This window comes from Notothenia coriiceps, unplaced genomic scaffold (genome assembly GCF_000735185.1).
Source record: "Notothenia coriiceps isolate Sejong01 unplaced genomic scaffold, NC01 NC01_scaffold00037246, whole genome shotgun sequence".
NCBI classification, from domain to species: Eukaryota; Metazoa; Chordata; class Actinopteri; order Perciformes; family Nototheniidae; genus Notothenia; species Notothenia coriiceps.
In genome coordinates, this window is record NW_011369947.1 from 23,523,819 (window position 1) to 23,543,384 (window position 19,566).

The 19,566-nt window shown below is 40.0% G+C and overlaps 2 protein-coding genes across 2 annotated transcripts in view; both read left to right on the top strand.

Annotated features, from left to right (window-relative positions):
* The window catches only part of otofa (otoferlin a), a 934,066-nt gene that overhangs the window by 531,772 nt on the left and 382,728 nt on the right, over positions 1–19,566 (top strand). The window lies entirely within an intron of this gene.
* LOC104966084 (F-box/LRR-repeat protein 17-like) overlaps positions 1–19,566 on the top strand; it is a 198,938-nt gene that overhangs the window by 41,530 nt on the left and 137,842 nt on the right. Inside the window, exons 2-3 of the mRNA XM_010795212.1 lie at positions 4,164–4,271; positions 15,303–15,433. Of these exons, the coding sequence (XP_010793514.1) occupies positions 4,227–4,271; positions 15,303–15,433 (176 nt within the window). The 5' untranslated portion in view covers positions 4,164–4,226. The remainder of the gene's footprint in view (positions 1–4,163; positions 4,272–15,302; positions 15,434–19,566) is intronic.

A 19,566-nucleotide genomic window follows, 5' to 3' on the forward strand; every position in this document is an offset into this window, starting at 1 on the left:
TCAAATGAAGACATGATTATATTCAGTAGCCTGAGTTCAAACATCTTTGTCACTGTAAAATAGCAGTGTATGTTTTTTTGTTTCAAATTGGTAAAAGGACCAATGCAATCCTTTTATTGTCTTCTTTTTCTAAGGTTTCTTCATTTAAATGTTTTGGTTTGAACATAACATTAGGCTCAACCTAAGGTGACTTTGTAATCCTACCCTACCCTTACCTTAGCTAAGCAAAAAGCAAAGACTATGTTGTTTCATGAGGCCTTATACTGTATATCAAATCAAATATAATCAGGTTTTATTTATATAGCACATTTTAAAAACGATTTTTGGTCGAGCCAAAGTGCTGTACATGCAAATAATAAATAACACATTACTACAATCGCAAAACAGAAGACAATAAATTACAACAGCAAATATAAAAAATCAAACACAGGGAAATGTCATGAGTCGTGCTCCGTGCTATCCTTGGTATCTGCTTAGACTAAACTGGACGGCTGGCCCAAGTGGCTCGATAATTGGTTTCTTCTAAATGCCATGGCCCTCCCAGTTGTCCAACAACCATCCCTATTAGTTCCACTTGTCTCACGAATATCCATTCATTAGCAACCCCTCTTGTATCAGATCATTTTACACGCTTGTGCCTGGTCTGAGAACTTCATAATGATGGTGTCCATGCTATCTTCATTGTAAAGTAGTTGTGTGTTGATGGTGTTAAGCCATTGTACCCTGCTCGGTTGTTTTTGTTGGTGAGAATTGTCCAGTTTTAAACGAGGCTAGGTTGAAGGGGAGAACAAACTATTGAACAAAGGATGAACGGGATTAAAGGCAATCTGCTTTGGTCTTTCTCTGTTTACATCTCTTTTCCCTGTGCATTTGATGTAGTCAAACGAGTCGTATGATAGACAATATTGACGGGCTTAAATGCCCTTATTGGATGAGAAGTGGCCCCTGGGTGCTGCCCCAGCGTTTTGTAAGAACTGAGTGCCAGACAAAAACCACACACTCACATACAGCATTACTTCTTTTTGCTACCCCAGCACTCTGAACAATTACCTTCCAGCTCTTTAAGACACGTACACATGAAGGCTATCTTTATCACTGCAATGTTTCCACCATTCCAGCCCACTTTTTGCCTGCTTTCCTTACCTCCTTCACCCAGAAACCATTAAACTAGATCCCTTCTAAAAGGCTTTAAGGCCTCTCTTGGCTAGCCACTTCTTCTCCAAAAGCCCTGCCATGGCTCTTTTCATGTTTTTAAATCAAAGTCCATGAAAGGTTGAGGGGGAAGCAAGGAGAAATTTGGGAGGAGTTTTTGTTTTTGTGGGTTGGAGACAAATCTAGTTTCAAACCTATATGGTGTTACGCACACACGCACACGCACACGCACACACAATCTGATACGGTACATGCCCTCCTGGTCTGTTCTGCTCTATCTAGTGACATGTGTTTCTCTGTCTCCCCTCTCACCTGCTCAAAGTTACAGTAGATGTGTAACCTGCTGTCTTTCTTTTTGTGTGTTATGCTTCTCACACTCAAATGTACTCATAAACAGACACTCACTCTCACACAACTGTAAGCGCACACTTTTACACCACAAACACCAGTAATACAGGCAGTTCAGAGGTGGCCTCTGCTGTGATTGGTTTGCTTCTCTTGCAGACGGTTCTGATTCAAGGATCATGGCGGTGTGTGGCTTTTTGATACTGCTGGTAGTCAACCCTGAAAATGTTTTCCTTGATGCTTTTTTGGCAGAGGCCATGTTGGTGGGAGCTCTGGCCAGCTCACTTCACCTGCCAGCTGCTCTGCTCAGACTGGTCCTTCTGGAGGCTTTTCTTTAAGTTTGATACTCAAAAAGACAACTCTGCTCTACTCCTCCGCCTCTCTCCACATGGCCCAGCAGATCAGGTTCCATATGCATCAGTGTCTCCGAGTGGGAGCGCTGACTCACCTTCACTTAATCTTTTCTGACTGCAGGGAGCTGTGTGGGTCCAAACCTGAGGCTAAGAATATTAAGGTGCATCCAGTTATTGATTGCTCTAAAAAACTGTTCTGTTCAAAACTAGCAAGTACACTGAGACTACAACTTGTGCTCACAGCTTTCCAGGGTCAACTGTTCTTTTTGATACGTTTTTTTTTTACATTTGGAGCAGGCTTTTTCTAAATGGCTCAACATACAGACACTGGAAAGAGGTATGATCCTGTTCAATAGGGGGGTAACAAAAGTAATACAAAATCGTTTAAAGGTGCGTAAATAAAAAGTCAGGACAATAAGACAAATCCTCTTGGGACCATGAATGTCGGATGACAATGTTTACCTCATTATTCATAGTTAAAATATTTACATCTGTACTGAAGTGAAATACTGAAAATAGTAACATGTTTAGACAAAATGTCTTACCTTAGATGGCTCTATGCCTGCAGCTCCTCCTCAATTCTCATTTCTGCTCGAAACACATTTCCACTGCCTCACCTGTGAAAGGAAATCCTTTATAGTCATTACTTTATGAACCATTTTGCAATTTACAAGCACTTTGGCTTCTTTCTGGTAAGGTGAGAAACCAACCTTTGAACTTCACAAGAGTTATAGGAGGTGTTTTACCCAGATAAGCCATACTGTATGGGACTTGGTGAGAGATAAATGGAGACCTTGTTCTTTCTTTTTGTGACTTTTTCCCTCGCTGTCTCTCTGGGTTTTCCATCTTCCTCTGCTTTGACTCAGCAACCTTTAAGGCACAACAGAAGGGGGGAGGAAGGCAGTGAGACAGGGAGAAATAGATAAGAACTGTATAGTGCTCAATTAGGACCACGGCTTACAAATAGTAGTGTCATTGTAATAGGTAGGGCTTCAAACAGACCTGTGAGAACGCCAGGCCGTGGCTGAACAGAAGCAGCAGGGACCTTTCACTTTCAATACAAACACACAAATACTCCAACCCAAATATAAAGCTCACAAAGGGAATGGCTAAACTGCATAGCGCATTGTAACATTGGTGCACTTTTCAGCTATAAATATCTGGAATATTATATCAGTCATACATATATGATAGATGATACAGTGTTGTTCCTGTAATCTTAGTTTTGTAAACTTGAGTTTTTTAACCATTGACCATTTTTTTTTTTATTCTGGAATTGCAGGATGACTTTCAAATGAAACTACGTTTTGGTTTTGGCGTTCATTATACCAGCTTACAAGCTCCACCCACTGTGAATCTTCATTTACTTTTTAGGATTCTTAAGTATTTGTATATTACATGTAGAAGTGTTTTTAATTAAACCATTGGGTATTAGTTCTTGAAAAGTGTTCCAATAATTCCATCTTTTAACCAGGGATGCCTCTAAATGTTATTTGATGATTGTTTTTCTTTGTTTCCCGGTTAATCAAAGCCTTTAGCATTTGTATCTCTTTTGTCTCCTTCCTCTTATCTTACAAAGTCTTTTTGACGATTGAAGAGTTTGAGGAAACACTGAGGAAGGTTTCAGAGAGGACTAACAATCTCCCACAAATTGTTGCAGTGCTGAGTGTGATGAGGGAGTCATCAATACCCATATTGATGACTACAGTGAAAGCTGGTGGAAATGTTCCCTATTGATCTCTGATCCATTATGAGCTGTTAGTAGACGGCTGGGTGAAGGATAGAGAACGGTCCATCCATCATAGGTTGACGCCCACGCTGCTTGGCAGACGAGCTCTTTTGGTTGTTTTGTCCGTTATCCTCCTCCTTCTCCTCTTCTCTTGTGATCCCCCTTTTTTCTTCTGTCCGTCAAATATATATCATGCAAATTACTGTCAAGTTCAGCTTTCTTCTCTCTAAACTTTCCTGCTAAGGTAGAAAAAGCAATTTATTTTCAACATAAATGTCATATATTGATGCTGGAAATGTGAATTAATGACACATTTTCAAACAGTAATATGCATTTGACGCGGTATTTTAGAAGAAAAAACTTGTGAAATGTAGTTGCCACATGAATAAAATGTATTGGGAATGTGAAAAAAAAAATGACTTTAATCTCAGAATTATGATTTTTTTTCCCAGAACAAAAACAAAACGTCTTTTCATTTGGCCCTAATCCTCTTCCGTACATCTACTTGAACTATGCATATTAATATTTTCTTTACCCGTGATGCTAAACTTTTTCTCTCCCTCTTCTCTCCCTTTTATTGTCAGGTCACTGATCGGTCTGTACGAGCGGTTGCTGAGCATTGTCCTGAGCTGCAGTTTGTTGGCTTCATGGGATGCCCGGTGACCTCTCAGGGAGTCATCCATCTCACTGCGGTTAGTGTCACTCACTCATATAGCTCCTTGGACCCTTACTTGTTACTTATTACAAGAACTCAACTCATGTCTTTACTTGCATACAAAATGAAGATACTTTAGATCCTCTATCTCCGTTGAAAGAGGGTTAATTTCAGTCAACAATTTCACTTTTTTGAAGTAATTACTCGTATCAGTAAATGTCAACAGAAATGTCAAGACTTTTGTTTAATCCTGTTACCGTGGGCCAGCTCTCTACGTTGCTGCAGGCCATGCATCGTCTCCAGGGGGGCAAATGACTTTTGGAGAGTAAACGTACGACATCGCTGGGTATTTTTTATCTCAGACTTAGTTTTGAAGTTATTTCGTGTTAACTTTTTAAATCTCATGAAAGCCTAATGAGATGAATCCTAATAATACGCTGCTGTTCTGGTTACACCCTGCTGTTTGGATATTACCATGCTAATGAGCAGGGCTCCCTGGTTTAAAGATGCTCCGTGCCATATAAACATGGACACACATGCACTCACACCGTGATTGCTTGAATTTAATCCATCAGGAAATACAGCACCCTGCTTTTCTTCAGATGTTTTTCCTTTCCCCAACATAACATCCATCTAGAGTGCACCTATGTATAAGTGTGCAGGGGTTGTTCACATCCATGTGTGCCTGTGTATTACAATTCGATTTGTTTTTGATGTACTTGGGGGTACACGCAAGTCTGAACGTACCCTTGTGGGCTACGTGTGCCCATTCCTCCTCAAATGCAATTACAGTTGTGTTAATAGGACTGAGACACCCGATGCCACGCTGCATTATTAGATTAAACAGCAGATTAATTTGTGCTCATGGTTTTGGCCCCCTATCATCTATGCAGCCCCCACTGACCTTGGCCAGTGTGTTGTAGACAGACAGTAATGAAGCCAGCCAGTCATAACAGCATTAGCATACCTGGAGGTGGACGCATACACATCCGCCCACACGCAGTCTAGCACACACTCATTATTATTTATTACAGTATTAACCAAGGTGAAGTTTTAGAAGTTCAGGCGATGAAGTTAATAATGCTGATAATATTTGTATTTTAAAGCTTCTGCTGTTTAAACAAAAAAATAACTTTATAGGTTTTTCTGTACTTTTTTCAAAACATTTTTAGGTTGGGGGTTTTAACAGGACAGACACCAGAGATACATGTAGAACCCCACTTTCAATCTTATACAAATTGATACAAGAAGTAATGTCACATGTATTCATACAAAAAAACCTCTGCAAAATGATACTACTACACAAAAATGCTTTTTTAACCCCACACCTCTGATGCAAAGCAATATAACTGTTCTGCTGTGAAGTCCACTTTCATGATCCCTATAAAGTAATTGTTGACGCTGTCATTAAGTTGTTGATTTAATTATATTTTTAAGCATTGAGGTGAGTGGTGCAGTACAACACTTCCAATTTGAATACGTCCTTATAGAGCCATCGACCACTGAACACATTTTAGAACGGAAATGCCAAACAAAGTTTAGCAACCATTGCATAGCATTTTAAATACAGAGCAAGAAGTGCATTATTCAACTAAATCGAGTCGAATTCAATTTAGTTTCACTCGTCCTGACACTTCCAAAATCATTGATGGTTGTGGACCGAAGTGGGCTGTAACCACACCCTCCAGTGATGCCACAGTGTACAAACACACCCGGCTATACACATCTACATCCCTGCAGCAAGGCGTTGGAGCTGAGCAATTAGGAAACTGATGAATTAAGAGTTTATGTAAATAAATATTATAGGTTGATCTTATTTTTATTACACTTTTTTAAAAATCAGTCTCAAAAACCTGTCAGTTTTGCCTCACCAGCATTTACAGAACACACACTTTGCCCACCTAAAAGGATTATTAATCAAACACAGATTTAGTCAACCACTTAGATACTTAATTTCTAAGATAATAACACTTGAATCGTGATGAGGCATAAATGTTTCAAAGACCACATTCATTTGATCTGTACAGATTTAGAGTCAAATCACAGCTCTCTTTGTATCTGTCATTTCAGCCCGGAGTCCCTCTCTGGTTCTCTACTTCCTCTCTCCATCCCTCTATAATCTCTAATAGTAATTATCTCGTTTAGCAGTTGATGTATCCTCTCATTCATTCCCACTTGGTCCCATCCAGTGTCAATTGAAAATCATATTTTGGCGTTTGGAATCGTTGCATTTCTGATGACTCCGTGGACCTGCATGTGATTTCAGGACTGCTCTCTTGTTAGATTATGAGACTCTCACTCCCACTTCTTTTCTTCCTCGATTGCTCTTTCTCTTGCTGATAATCTTCCCAACCTCCTAACTTGCTATTCAGCCACCACCAGAAAAAAAGCGAAGAAAATCCATTACTTTTATTAACTTATTTTATATGACACACTCATTTCAGATTGATATTCTTTTTTCATACCGACTTCTCGCAAATTAGGGTTTGAGAAAATCAATTGAAATCGTATTTTCTTAATCAAGTGAGCTGATGGTTGAAATAGGCCACCCACGGTGTTGAGTTCGATGCCGATGGTCTGTAGAGTATACTGTAAAGCTGTGATATTTATGCTCCTAATGCTTTTCAGTCTTTCAGTCCTACGGCAGCTTAGTGGTTCCTCTGTGCTCTGATAAATCATCATCCTGTTAGCGACTAAAAAGGAAAATCAAGATTGTCTGCTGTCTGAAAGAATAAAGGATGCTAATCGAAAACAAGCGTTCTAACACTTTCCTTACAGCTTGAAAATGAGATATTATAAACGGCTTTAAATGTCAAAACAAAACAGAGGATTTTAAAGCAGACGTGCATCTGATGTGGTCTTCTGTGTTGGCGTGCTGAGGATCCTCTGTACATTGTTATTTATGGTCGGTGTTGAGATTGAAGCTCAAAGCCAGCTCTAAGCCCTTGACATTAATAATAGTTTTATTGATGAGGTTGTCACATCCCAAGGCTGTGTAATGGATACAAAACGTGTCGGGGTAGAGGCTTTGTGGGTGTCCCAGAGCATTCAGTGGTTTGTTTGCAACTAATTTGACGACTTTCTATGTGTTTTTGTGGTCCTGTATGATATTAATCATTCTCCTCATTTAGTCTCAGGCGCTCTACTCTTTAGTCAAGCCTGTGACCAGCCCCAGAGGTGGAAGTGCAATAGATTTATGGAGGTGTTGGCCATTATAAAAAGGGTGGAAGGCATCACTTTGCAAGCATGAGTGTGATCTGTGTGTGTGTATGATGAAAGGGATTTATGTGTGTTTCAGAAGTGGGTGACATACTGCATTTTCTGTGCTCTCTCTCTGCTTCTCAGCCTCTGTGACACGGACAGAGACATTATCCCTCTCTTTGAACAGTGCTGTTACCTGTTGTCTCTCTACGCTTCAATCTCTGTGTGTATTTTTTTTCTATCTTCTATACTAGTGTGTTTTTTTTCTACACAGTCTCGCACCGTCCCTCCATCTTCCTGTCAAGCGCCGCTCTTTTCTTCTGGTAGTGATTAAGTCCAAGGTCGGCTGTATCAGAGAGTCAGTGTTTGAGAGCAGCTCTGGGTGCCAGAGAGCCTTCATTTCTCGACCCTTAGATGTCCCACTGATGGCTTCCCTTTGCTTGTCATTTCTACCCACAATGCCCCTCCTCATACATCAGCCTATCATTGCCCTTAAGACACTGTGGGCCTCAAAATGCCTTTTTTGTATGTGTGGAAGTTCCCACCCCCGGGAGAGAGGGAGAGCGGGCCAACGACATAACAAATGAACAGACTGTTGAAGAATGTGTCAGAGATGAAAAGAGATATATTTGGAGACTTTGATAGCGATGTGTTGTCTCTATGATGTGCAGATCTTGGATGTTTCTGGTCTTAATTTTGGCTCTTGTAGATTAATTCAGCCGTGCCGCTTCAGTGTTTTCCTTGTTTCTTCTCCAGACTAAAAAGCTGAGACCTTCAATAAATGCGCACTAAATTTGACAGGTTTTGGACCGTGGGCAATACCTCATTCTCTCTGTGTGTTTATGAGCAAATAAAACAGTCTGGGAAAGGGACAGGGAAGCTATGTAATTTCTCAACCAGAATCATATGTTCTATCCATTCCCGTGGTTTAGTGTCGTAGCATATACTTGCAGCATTGAAGTTCAGATTTAGCCTACAACCTCTTAAGAAATAGGAAAAACAAGAGAAACATTTAAGAAAATTATTTATTTTCCCATTTTCATTTCAAAATGCCCACAACCTTAGGTTAGGAAAGCGGTTTTGAAGTTTTGAAATACAAAAGGTTAAGATGCAGGTCTTCACCCACTGTCACCTTCACACCTTCCACTCCACCAGCCCCTCCCCACATTGGATGATTGGTGTCTGGCTTTGCTGTAGTCTGCTGGACCCTTATCTCCTCCCTCTGACTGGAGCACAGGAAGTACATAATCACAGTGCCCTGTGTCATACTGATAACTCCCAGCACAAACCGGGGAAGTGTCAGTGTGTGTGTGTGTGAGTTCATTTCTATTTGTACCTTTTCCTATGTACAAATGTGTGTGTGTGACTGTGTACGTGCTCGTGTGTATTGTGTCTCAGGGGTGGTGGAGAGGATAAAGGGGAGACGAAAGAGCATAGGGGATTTAGAGGAAGAAAGGTAATGGGGTTGTGGGGGGTCGCAAAATGAGTTGAAATTGTAATAATAATTTTCTTCACTGCTGTATGGAGGAGATTGGGGGATTTATGAATATAATGAGCAGAGAAGAGCCTAAGGATGATGTGTGTCTCTCGCAAGAGTAATTGAAGAATAATTCTTTTGGCTCTAAGACTTTTAACCCAGAGACAGATAGAGAGGTTTCTGACCTCTGGAGGGGGGGATATCATGTCTCATTATTGGCCCAACTAGTGTCACTGTGCTGTGACTGTCATCCAGTGCTGTCGCACAGACTACTGCCTGTGTACGTAAGTGTGTATGCGCGTGCCGATGTGGTCATTTGGCTTAGAGCGGCGAAGAGAAACCAGCACTCTCTATCTCCTCGAGCCTTTCCTCGCCACTGAGTTTGTTATCAACACCAACACATGCAGGATTAGCGACTGTAAGGGAGGAAAAGAGAGAGAAAAAGGGGGTAGGAGAGGGAGAATAAGTGATAGACAGTAGATGGGTGCAAGAAGGATAAAGAAAAAAAGTTTACACACACGCACGCACACACACGCGCGCACACGCACACGCACGGATCAGCTCACTGGTCCATGACTGATGCAGACAATGTATTTGTGATACCAGACCCATGGCCTTTTCCATTTTTTTGCCTCAGTCCTTTTTCAAATATTCATATCTTTCTGTCTGCACAGGCCCCTGTGTGTTTGTGTGTGTATGATTTTCAGTGTGTGCGTCTGGAAGGGGGGGGGGGCGCGGCGCGGCGTGGCGCATGATTTAAGCTTACCGCAGAGGGATTGTCTCGACACAGATTTCTCCTGTCTGACTGAACTGTCTGGGATGTTCCGATATGGAAAAAACAAACAAAGCGTGTATGCATGAGTGCGCACTTGTGTTCACCTTGTGACACTTCTGCCATTCGTCCCACCTTTTCGCCCCCCACCTCATGCCGTCTCACAGTCTTCAAACACATGCGGACAGCCGAGCAAAATGTGTCAGGGTCACAATGGCACCTCAACAACACCCTGCGACTTTGACTTTTCTCAGGACTTTGTAAATGACTTCAAAGTCACTGTTTAAACTTCTAACGGCATTGTTGAGAGGATATAAACTGGTTTGGACAAATCTTTGTTTGTCTGAGAATGGAGAGTTTATACCGTTACGGCTGTTCGCTTTGCTGAAAAGCCCATTTTTTCATTGCTTGTGTGCATGTGTTTTCTTTTTGGATCTAAAGCATTTCCCGATGAAGAACATATATTTTTCATTGGCTAAACTCACATAATAAATCTTCGAAGTGGTTATAAATTAACTACAGCAATGAAATAGCAGCTCATATTTTCCAAACCCAACATGTTTGCCAGTTAGGACTAAAACAATGCTTGCTCTGTCCGTGCTTTTTAAATATCATCTAGCTGCTTGTCAGCCGGGACACTGAGGTTGATGGACAGCAACAGCCATGAACTCATGCTGCTTTGTGCCAGCGCTCAAACCATGACATCACATCCTCTGCATGGGGTCCACAGGCCTCAACTTCCTGCTTGGCATCATGATGCCTGACGTTGTGCAAATAAATTAAGTAATAGCACAGGTAGTTATAGCTCTGTAGTCTGGTGGAGCATACACAGGTGCACACACACTCCCTCACTGTGTGCCAGACTGTGACATACACTAATGTAATAAAGTGTCAAATCAACCTCTCCAAATATTGAACTATGTTTGGCTGAAGGGTAATGTTATTTTTCTGGTTTGACCTCTCACTGTGACTTCCTTTCTTCCTGTTTGAGGGAGGCTTCTCGCTGAAGCCTGGGGGGGTGGGGTCTCACTCCTTAAATGACTTTTCTGATCTTTTGGGGTTTAATGCCATTATTAAACATTTGAATTAAGAAATAAAATGTTGATTTTAAAACCGTATTAAAATATACTTTGAGATAGGTTGAGTAATTCTTTAAAAGTTAACCATTTTAAAAACTTTTATACCTTTTATTATGTATTCAATTAAATCATTCTTAAATAACTTCTCTTAACCTAAATATTTATATTTCTATTTGCATATTTTAGTAATTGAGCATTCAGAAATAATTACTTAGTTAAATTAAAAGTGCCAATAAAACACATGATATTTAAAATCAGGCAAACAAAGTTTAGAGCAAGTATTAAACAAATTACTAACAGAAAGTACTTGAAATAAAAACTGTGTAAATATCAGAATAAAATATATTTTTAATACATTAATGTTATGTTATTTAATTTAATGCTTGCAAAATGTAAGCTTAATTTTGAGTTTTAGCTTGACAAGTTGAAGAGTATTGCTGCTTCATATCGTGTTGGGCAGTTTCATTCATAACAATCCTATTTCATAAACTCTTCATATGTTTTTTTGTAAAGCACTTTGAATTCCCTTGTGTTGAAATGTGCTATATAAATAAACTTGCCTTGTAAAAGTGAAACCAAAAATGGTAACTTAATTTTTTCTGTGAAATTAATGTAGTCAGTCATACAAAATATGTATGATATATAGTGAGTCAAGCTATAAACTTTAACAAAATGTAAATAAAAACACAAATAAAATCCTTGAGTTAATGTTTAGTGTGAATATAGTTATTGGAATATTCATATAATGAGCCCCAATGTCTGCGGCATGCATGTGTTTTCACGGGGCGGGACGACACGCTGGCCCCAGAGCAGCTGGGTTCTGCAGGTTTCACTGTTTTTAAGAACTGCATGAATAATGATCCAGGTGTAGCTGCCAAGTCAGAGGAGACGAGTCAAACTCTGCCTGGTTACAGACTTCAGCCAACGAGGAGAAAAACACGCCGAAACCTCCACCAAATCCCCTGCTCTCTATTCTCTATTTTCTCTCTCTTGCTCCCCTCACTTTTCCCCCCTCTGTTTCCATCTCACATTTTCTCTCTCTGAATCTCTTGCTTTGTCTTCCACTCTGTCTGAAAAAAAAATGCTTTCTTTCTCCCGTTTCTCTCCATTTCTTTTTCTTTCTATTTCATGCCTGTTTATTCTTGGATGACGGGAATACATGAGGCACACATAAGCTGTATTATGAGTGGAAATGTTTAAATAGGATTGGAACCATTACAAACTTTCACATAGGAGTCAAATTATGAGAATCTGTCAATTATGAGAAAAAAAACACTGGCACTGTGGCATGTCACATTCTGGAGGTGCGACTAATTACCCAAAGGTTTTTTTTTTCAGTTTCAATTCAGGGATTTGGAGGATATTTTTCTTTCGGCAAATGTCTGCTAAACGGTGGAATTTATTTTCTCTGCGGTGCTTTTGCTACAGATGGATTAACAACGTTACACTTCGCTTTCATCCAGACATCTGCTAAATTTTCTTTTTCTTTTCAACCTAGCTACACTCTCAGCCAATGAAAACTCACACTAGTTGGCCTGATTTGTCATTGGTTATCCACATCAATGAAACGGTTACTATTGGTTGTAGTAGAAATACTACTATAGCAGACATAAGCACTTTTACAGATTTTGAGAACAAATACTACTTTTGATGTCAGGGCTTTTAAAATGTACTCCAGGCTCAAAAACCATGAATACAGAATGCAAATAAGTGTGTGAGTGTGTGTGTGTATATATATCTTTGTGTGTGTGCAAGAGGAATTGTGTGTACGTGTCTGCTGTTGATTGAGAATTTTTGACAGTGTGAATGAATGTCTTTTGCTATGAATATAAGAGGTAGCAATCCTTTAGTCCACACCCAGGTCTGATTTTTAAGGTGGCGCACGCACGCACGCACGCACGCACGCACGCACCACACGCGCAGCACGCGCACACGCGCACACGCACACACACAGACCTACACACATATAGCAGCCTATTTCAGCATGAATAATTTAGCACTTTGATCCAACACTGGCCACAGGGGCAAATGACAGTTATTGTGTGCTTTTTAATGTCCACTTTTCAGCATCTGCTAGTGTGCGTGCATTTCTTTGTTGATTCATAGTTATTTATTATTTTACTTTCATTAAAAACTGATGTTTATCATGTCAGTTTAGCTGTCCCTAATTATCGTTGCTGCTTTCTTGACCCGTCTTTGCACACACAAACAAGTTTAATGTGTGTTTCATTAGTAAATATGTGCATATATGCCACAAACAAAATCTGTTTCATGTTTATTTCCTGCCAAAGCAGACCTTTTATCCCAAGAGGTGTGGATCTAATTTTGTGTGGGGCCACTATAGACAAAGGTAAAGGTTTGTCTTTTTTATTACATTAATCTCAGTGCAGGATTAAACACTCGCTGTTGTTTGTTTGCAGTCAGTGTTTGAGTCACTGTGCTTTTATTCTCAGTATGTGGGGAAGAGTGAAGAGTGTTTACATATGTGCTTACTTCACCCAGAGGTCCTAGGTACTCATGCATTCCCCCCATGTGTTTTCATGCTACTAGGTATATGTCATACCTATGGAGCGCACAATTGTGCTCAGTGACCAACTGTAAGCTTGTTTTCTCTTTAGCCTTGGCCCTGACATTTACCTCACTGCTTCCCTTGCGACTGGCCTGAATATCATACCTCGATTATCTTGCATCCCTGGTGTGTGAGTGTGTGCGTGTGTGCATGCACCTGTGCCTTTAAAGACTTTCGAGCATGCATCAGAGAAAGTACACCTGTGCTGTGACTTGAAAAGCCTTTGGTAGTTTCAGCGAGCAGGAGCGATTGTTGAACAGTGTGCCTATGTGGATTTCTAGGAGTGTGTCAGGAAGTAGAGATTTTGACTGGAGGATTAATCTAAACCCCCTCTTATAAAGTATTCAGATCGGAAAGAGGGATTATTGAAAGTCGGAGAGATGATGGAAAGTGAATGTTCATATTGGTTCATAACCCCTCACACCAGGCACGCAGGCACATCATATTAAACAGTAACAGCAATGTTGTATCATTTATCTGCCATGTTAGGTTTCATTACATGATTTTCTTTCCACATTACTTGAGGATACATCAAAACCGTCCATGTAATTCAGCAGGCGTGTATACCATGCATGCCTCCATCAAATATTTCTTCTCATTTGGTGCACTGCTTATAGCAACAAATCATTTTCTGATATATTTTTAGATTTTTTGTGTTTCATTTATAAATCTTGGGAGTTTGACTGCTCAATTTGACTGGTCCATTTAAGATTATCTCAAATAATGTATGTTCTGTCATTTCCCCACATAACCATAACAGTCTGCAAATAAACAATTGTCTCCTGTGCGCTCCACTTCCTCCTTGGCGCACCGGTAACTTTCTCAAAAAAACAATAAAAAAGTCGGGATAACGGGTCGTGAGCACGAGATACTAACCCGTTATCCTGACTTTTTTTTTTTCCATGTCCCTTTGGGGCAGTGGTTCTCACAAACTTTTTCTATCAGGCCCCCCCTTTGGAGAAAAAAAAAAGTCGGGCCCCCCCAACACAAATAGTCACTTAATGGACCAAGTTAACATCTATTAAAATACATCAATATGAACGTGAGCATTCCTTTCAAAAAAATAAAAGAAAACACTTTGCTAGAACAGTGATAATAAAACAATGCTCCATAAGTCTGTGTGGTCAAAAATAATAAATTCATAATACAATCGTGCAATCCCTTTGCTAGAACAATGAGTTATAATACTTTGCCACTTTGCAATCTGTGCAAAAAAAATGAAAAGAAAGAAAATGCTGATATTTGGCAAAAAAGTGTGTCTTATCATTAGTGGCTGCAATGAGCCTGTTTGGCACAGCATATTTCTTCAAAATGGGGTTGCAGGCTCAGTGTCGGCACCAGAGATTTCTTTTAGGGGTGCTGTGGGGTAGCTTGACGTTTCATAGAGGGTGCTCAAACATTTAGGGTTTCCCATTTATGTACTGGTCGCTACAGTGGAATTCTCTACTGCAACACTCCCCACGCAAATACACAGTGTACCCGCGACAGTTACAATGAAGTCTCGATAATCAGCTCACGGCATATACAGTAGGTGTAAGCAGGGGTAAAGTGCTATTTTTATAAGTGGGGAGTGGACCTTACATAGGGGGGTCCAGGGGCATGCTCCCCCGGGAAGATGTTTGTTTAAATATTGAAGTATCATATTATTTTCGAATCAATAATCTTTCAACATTTTTTTTTCAAAACCATTTTTTCTCCTGGTCTCTTACGCCCCCCACTTTGAGAAACACTGCTTTAGGGGCTCCGTACGTATATACATATTTTTTCTTTGAAGAAAGAAATAACAGGTTTCTTTTTTTAAATGTGTTTTTTTAAGGTTTAAATGTATACGGTTCTTCTTTAAATATTACAAGTTTTTTTTAACCTAGCACTTAAAAAAGATGTTGACAATATTTTGACCACAAAATGGAAGACATCTAGTTATTGGATGATTAAATAATTCAAATATGTGTGTGTGTTTCGTCTTGTAGCTACGGAACCTGAATGTCCTGGACCTGCGGCACATCTCAGAGCTCAACAATGAGACGGTGATGGAGGTGGTGAGGAAATGTCGCAACCTCAGTTCCCTCAACCTCTGCCTCAACTGGAGCATCAACGACAGGTATGTCAAGTGCATGAGTCTGTCAAGTATATAAGTACCACACTCGGTATCGATCAATGCCTTTTTTGGCCCGCCAAGGAACAGATACAGTCGTTCTGTCTAACGAAAACAAAAAAAGTTAAAAGTCATTGCATTTGGAAAATGTAAGTGTAAATGTAAGAAACCTTGGAAGAGGCAATTCAACTAAAAAACCTCCATGTGACTGCCAGGTCTGTAATAGGAGCCTTAGTTAAAAAATAAACTACAAAATAAATCAAGTTTTATAATAAATCCAATACTAATGCTTTTGCCAAGACTTAAAGTAAATCAAATGTATGAAAGCCACTTGATCATTTGACTAATGGCTCTTTAGGGTCCAAGTTGGCACAGACATCTTTCATTGATTGGTCATTTTTCATGATGTTTTTATGCGTTGCTGTAATTGATGATTGAAAAGTTAAAGGTTCTTCTCCGCTTCACAATAATATTCACAAATATACCTTTGTTTGTAGTAAACACTCATTTTTTGAGATCCTTCTGAAATAATTCCCCTTTTTTTCAGACTATTTGACTCTTGAACACTTGGTGTCAGTGACATTGACAAATGCAGGGGGGAAGGCTGTTATCTGATCGAAACATGGAATGAATCTATAGTGGTCTCTAAATATAACAAAAAAAGATGTGCAAATGTGTTATGAGAAGGAAAATACATTCATCATTGCTAGGCTTCAAGGAGGATTGTTTTGGTGAAAAACAAAGAATATAACCACGACTGTTGTTTGTTCTCAAGGAAAACTCCACAGGGTACTTTTAATCTAAGCAGGACCAATTGAAAAACAGTTTGAATGAGTTTTCAATTAAATCAACTAATCTATTAGTCAATTAAGGATTTTAATAGCTCTACTCACGGACACTCTCACAAACAACATTTGGAGCTCATTATTTATATGCTTCATAATCAAACTCTTATATATAGTAATTTCATTTGCAGGACACATGCTGGTATATTGTGCATACATTCAAAAACACATTATACATAATGTAATAAATGGATACAGGCCTCATGCAGGCATTTAAACTCTTGCACAGGGAAGGATGTCCGTATGAATATTGAACACAAGTTGAAAAGACAACCAAGAACTTTTTTCCTTTCTTTCCCCCTTTTTCTCTGCAACGGTAAAGAACCTGTGCAAGAGTAAAGCATCTCCTCTTTTATTTATTATCTTGTGTTTTATTCATACATTTGTATTTAATCTATTGATTTACAGCTTAGGCTGTGGCTTCTCTGCCGACTGTACTCCCACTCTGGCTTAGGAGTGTGAACACAATATTGAATTTACCATGGCGCATAGCAACAAAGGGTGTGTGTGTGTCTGGGTGTGCATGTGTGACAATTTTCTTGCATTATTGAGTAAACAGCAGTCACATGGTGGGAAGGTTATGGTAATACCTTACCCGCCTTCTTTCAATACAAAAAAATGGAGTTTGGTGAAATCCCCAAAGCACATGGTGTTATCAACCTCTTCCCTTTATCACTCACACACACACACACACACACACACACACACACACACACACACACACACACACACACACACACACACACACACACACACACACACACACACACACACACACACACGCGCGCACATCCTTTTTATTGATGCCATAATGATATTTACTGCATTGGTTCAGGAGCTGAAGGTGTATGTGTGTCTGACTGGATTTGTCTGGATCACCTGTGAGAATATTGGAATTGAAAATGCTGTGTGTGTGTGAGGTAAAGCTAGGGTGTTGTGTGTTTGTTGCAGCATACAGTTGCTGTGTTGTTGGCTTTTGTATTAAGCGGAGGCTGCAGGGGAGTAAAAGGCCGAGGCGGACAGTCTTACATGCTTGCTGTTCTGATGCTACCCCACCCCAAAGGAGTATGTTTTATTTTCTTTAAAGATCCATCAAAAGTAGCGGAGGGCCATTTCCATTGCCCTTCCTCCTGGACCTGCAGACCTGCGTGTTTGCGTGTATTGTGTACTTGCTTCTCAAGGAGCAAATAAAAGCCTCCAGTCCGGTCATAAGCCGCTTTATTGTTACACTTTACAGTCACACAGTTCGGCGCAGTGAAGAGGAGAGGGTGTTTATTTATTGTGTGTGTGTGTGTGTGTGTGTGTGTGTGTGTGTGTGTGTGTGTGTGTGTGTGTGTGTGTGTGTGTGTGTGTGTGTGTGTGTGTGTGTGTGTGTGTGTGTGTGTGTGTGTGTGTGTGTGTGTGTGTGTGTGTGCTTTAGCCGCAGCTTGCCAAACTGTGATAATGTGTTTCCACTACAAACTACAGCCTTAGAGCGATGTGTCAAGTTACCAGAATTATGACTTAATTTGTTTTTGTAATAAATACAACAAAGGCATGGGAGGAGTTAAAAATAAGCTATAAAACAACAGGCATTAATGATTGTACCATACTGTGTTCAAACATTTAATATTCAACCAGGACAAGAGAAACTCTTAATTAAGATTAGCTCTTTAAAAGTTCACATCTCCCCAGTCTCTGCGGATGCAGGTTGTGGCTCTTCACGGCATGGTTAAGTGTAACTAACCTCATTGCGTTTGAGAGAGATTTTGTTTGATGAGGTAAGATTTCAAGACATTGAGTTGACGGTTGAATGTGATGGTTGGATTGTACACACTTGGATTTTCAATTTAGTTTTTCTGTCAATCTCTTTTTTTTACATATATTTTGTACTCAAATTAGGACCATGATTCGATGAGTCTGAGTCACTGAGTGATTCTAAATAAGAATTGATCAAATCTGAATTTTTCTTTTGTAGTATGTCAACACTCAAGTACCTCATCTGATATTGGTTTGAAAAGTAGTAAGTAAAAGATAGTGTATCTCCGCAGAGAGGCTAAATTGTTTTATTTGGCTTAAAGTTCAAAGATTCAAAGGTCATCAGGGTCACTGCTGTTGGGAAAGCTAACACACACCCACTTGTTGTCACAGTGAAGACCAGAATGACTAACATTAACTCAGCGAGGGCACAGCTGGGTCAGCTTTGGTGAGCGTGTTTCAAAGTGATGACAGTGTGCTGCGAGCAGGTAAACAGGCGGAGGAAATGACCCCTTATTTCCAGGATCAATTTGTCCCCCCACAAGGTGCAATTTGAGAGATAGAGCTCCTTGGGAGGTAAAGCACTTCAGTAATTTTTTCGTCCCTTCTTCTTCTTTTTTTCTTCTGCTCTCCTTTTATCTGTAAGATAAAATAAAAATAATAAACCCTGTGTCCTCTGGCTCCCCTTATCTTCCTCAGTAATGGCCAAAAACAGCGTCCCAGTGTAAGAAAAGCTGGTATGTCGACCAACTATGGGCTCCCATCGTCACAGTCTGACAGGCAGATTGTGACAGTAGGACGCCAATTTTGAGTTCACCCTCATTTCTTGTGGAGACAGGATGTGATGTGCTGCAGGTGGCCACTGTTAGCCCTGTTATTTTTCTGTATTCTCTTTCAGCAATGATCGCAGACCAATGTGTGATTGTGTTTTTCAAATATCATAGAATTTGAAAACGGGGAGCGTATCGTGATCAAAGTGGAACAGCAGCGCAAAATGATGGCGCTCACTTTTGAGAACCAAGTTGAAAACACAGTGTCAAAGTGAAATGGTTATCTTTCATTTTCTGTTGCTTGGTGTACTTTTGTATCTATTGCAGGAACATGGTCTTGCTTTTATATTGTGCCCATGGTGTAGTTGTTATTCCGTGTTTGTTCTGTTGTGTCTGTGCGTAGAGATTCTTTTATATCTAGAGTTATTTGCCCAGTGGAGACTGTTGACTTAATAGTATCATTTTTCATTTGTCTAATACGTTTTTATTATATTGGACATTATTTGCCAGAAATAAGGAGATTAAACATGGATTTTATGTGAATTGTATCCTTCTGTTTGTATGTGTGTGAGTGTGCTGCAATAAAGTTTGCGGTAACGCCTCTTCAGTGGTTTTGGTCAAAGTCAGCATCTATTCTGCTAACATTAACCCTGCCTCACACAGCCTGTGTTGACATGCAGATTTATGTGTTCCCCTCCGTCTATTTCTGTATGTACTGTATGTGTTTGTGAGTAAGCTCTGGTCAGTCGGCCAGTAGTCTTCACTGAAAGCAGATGCATGGAATAAG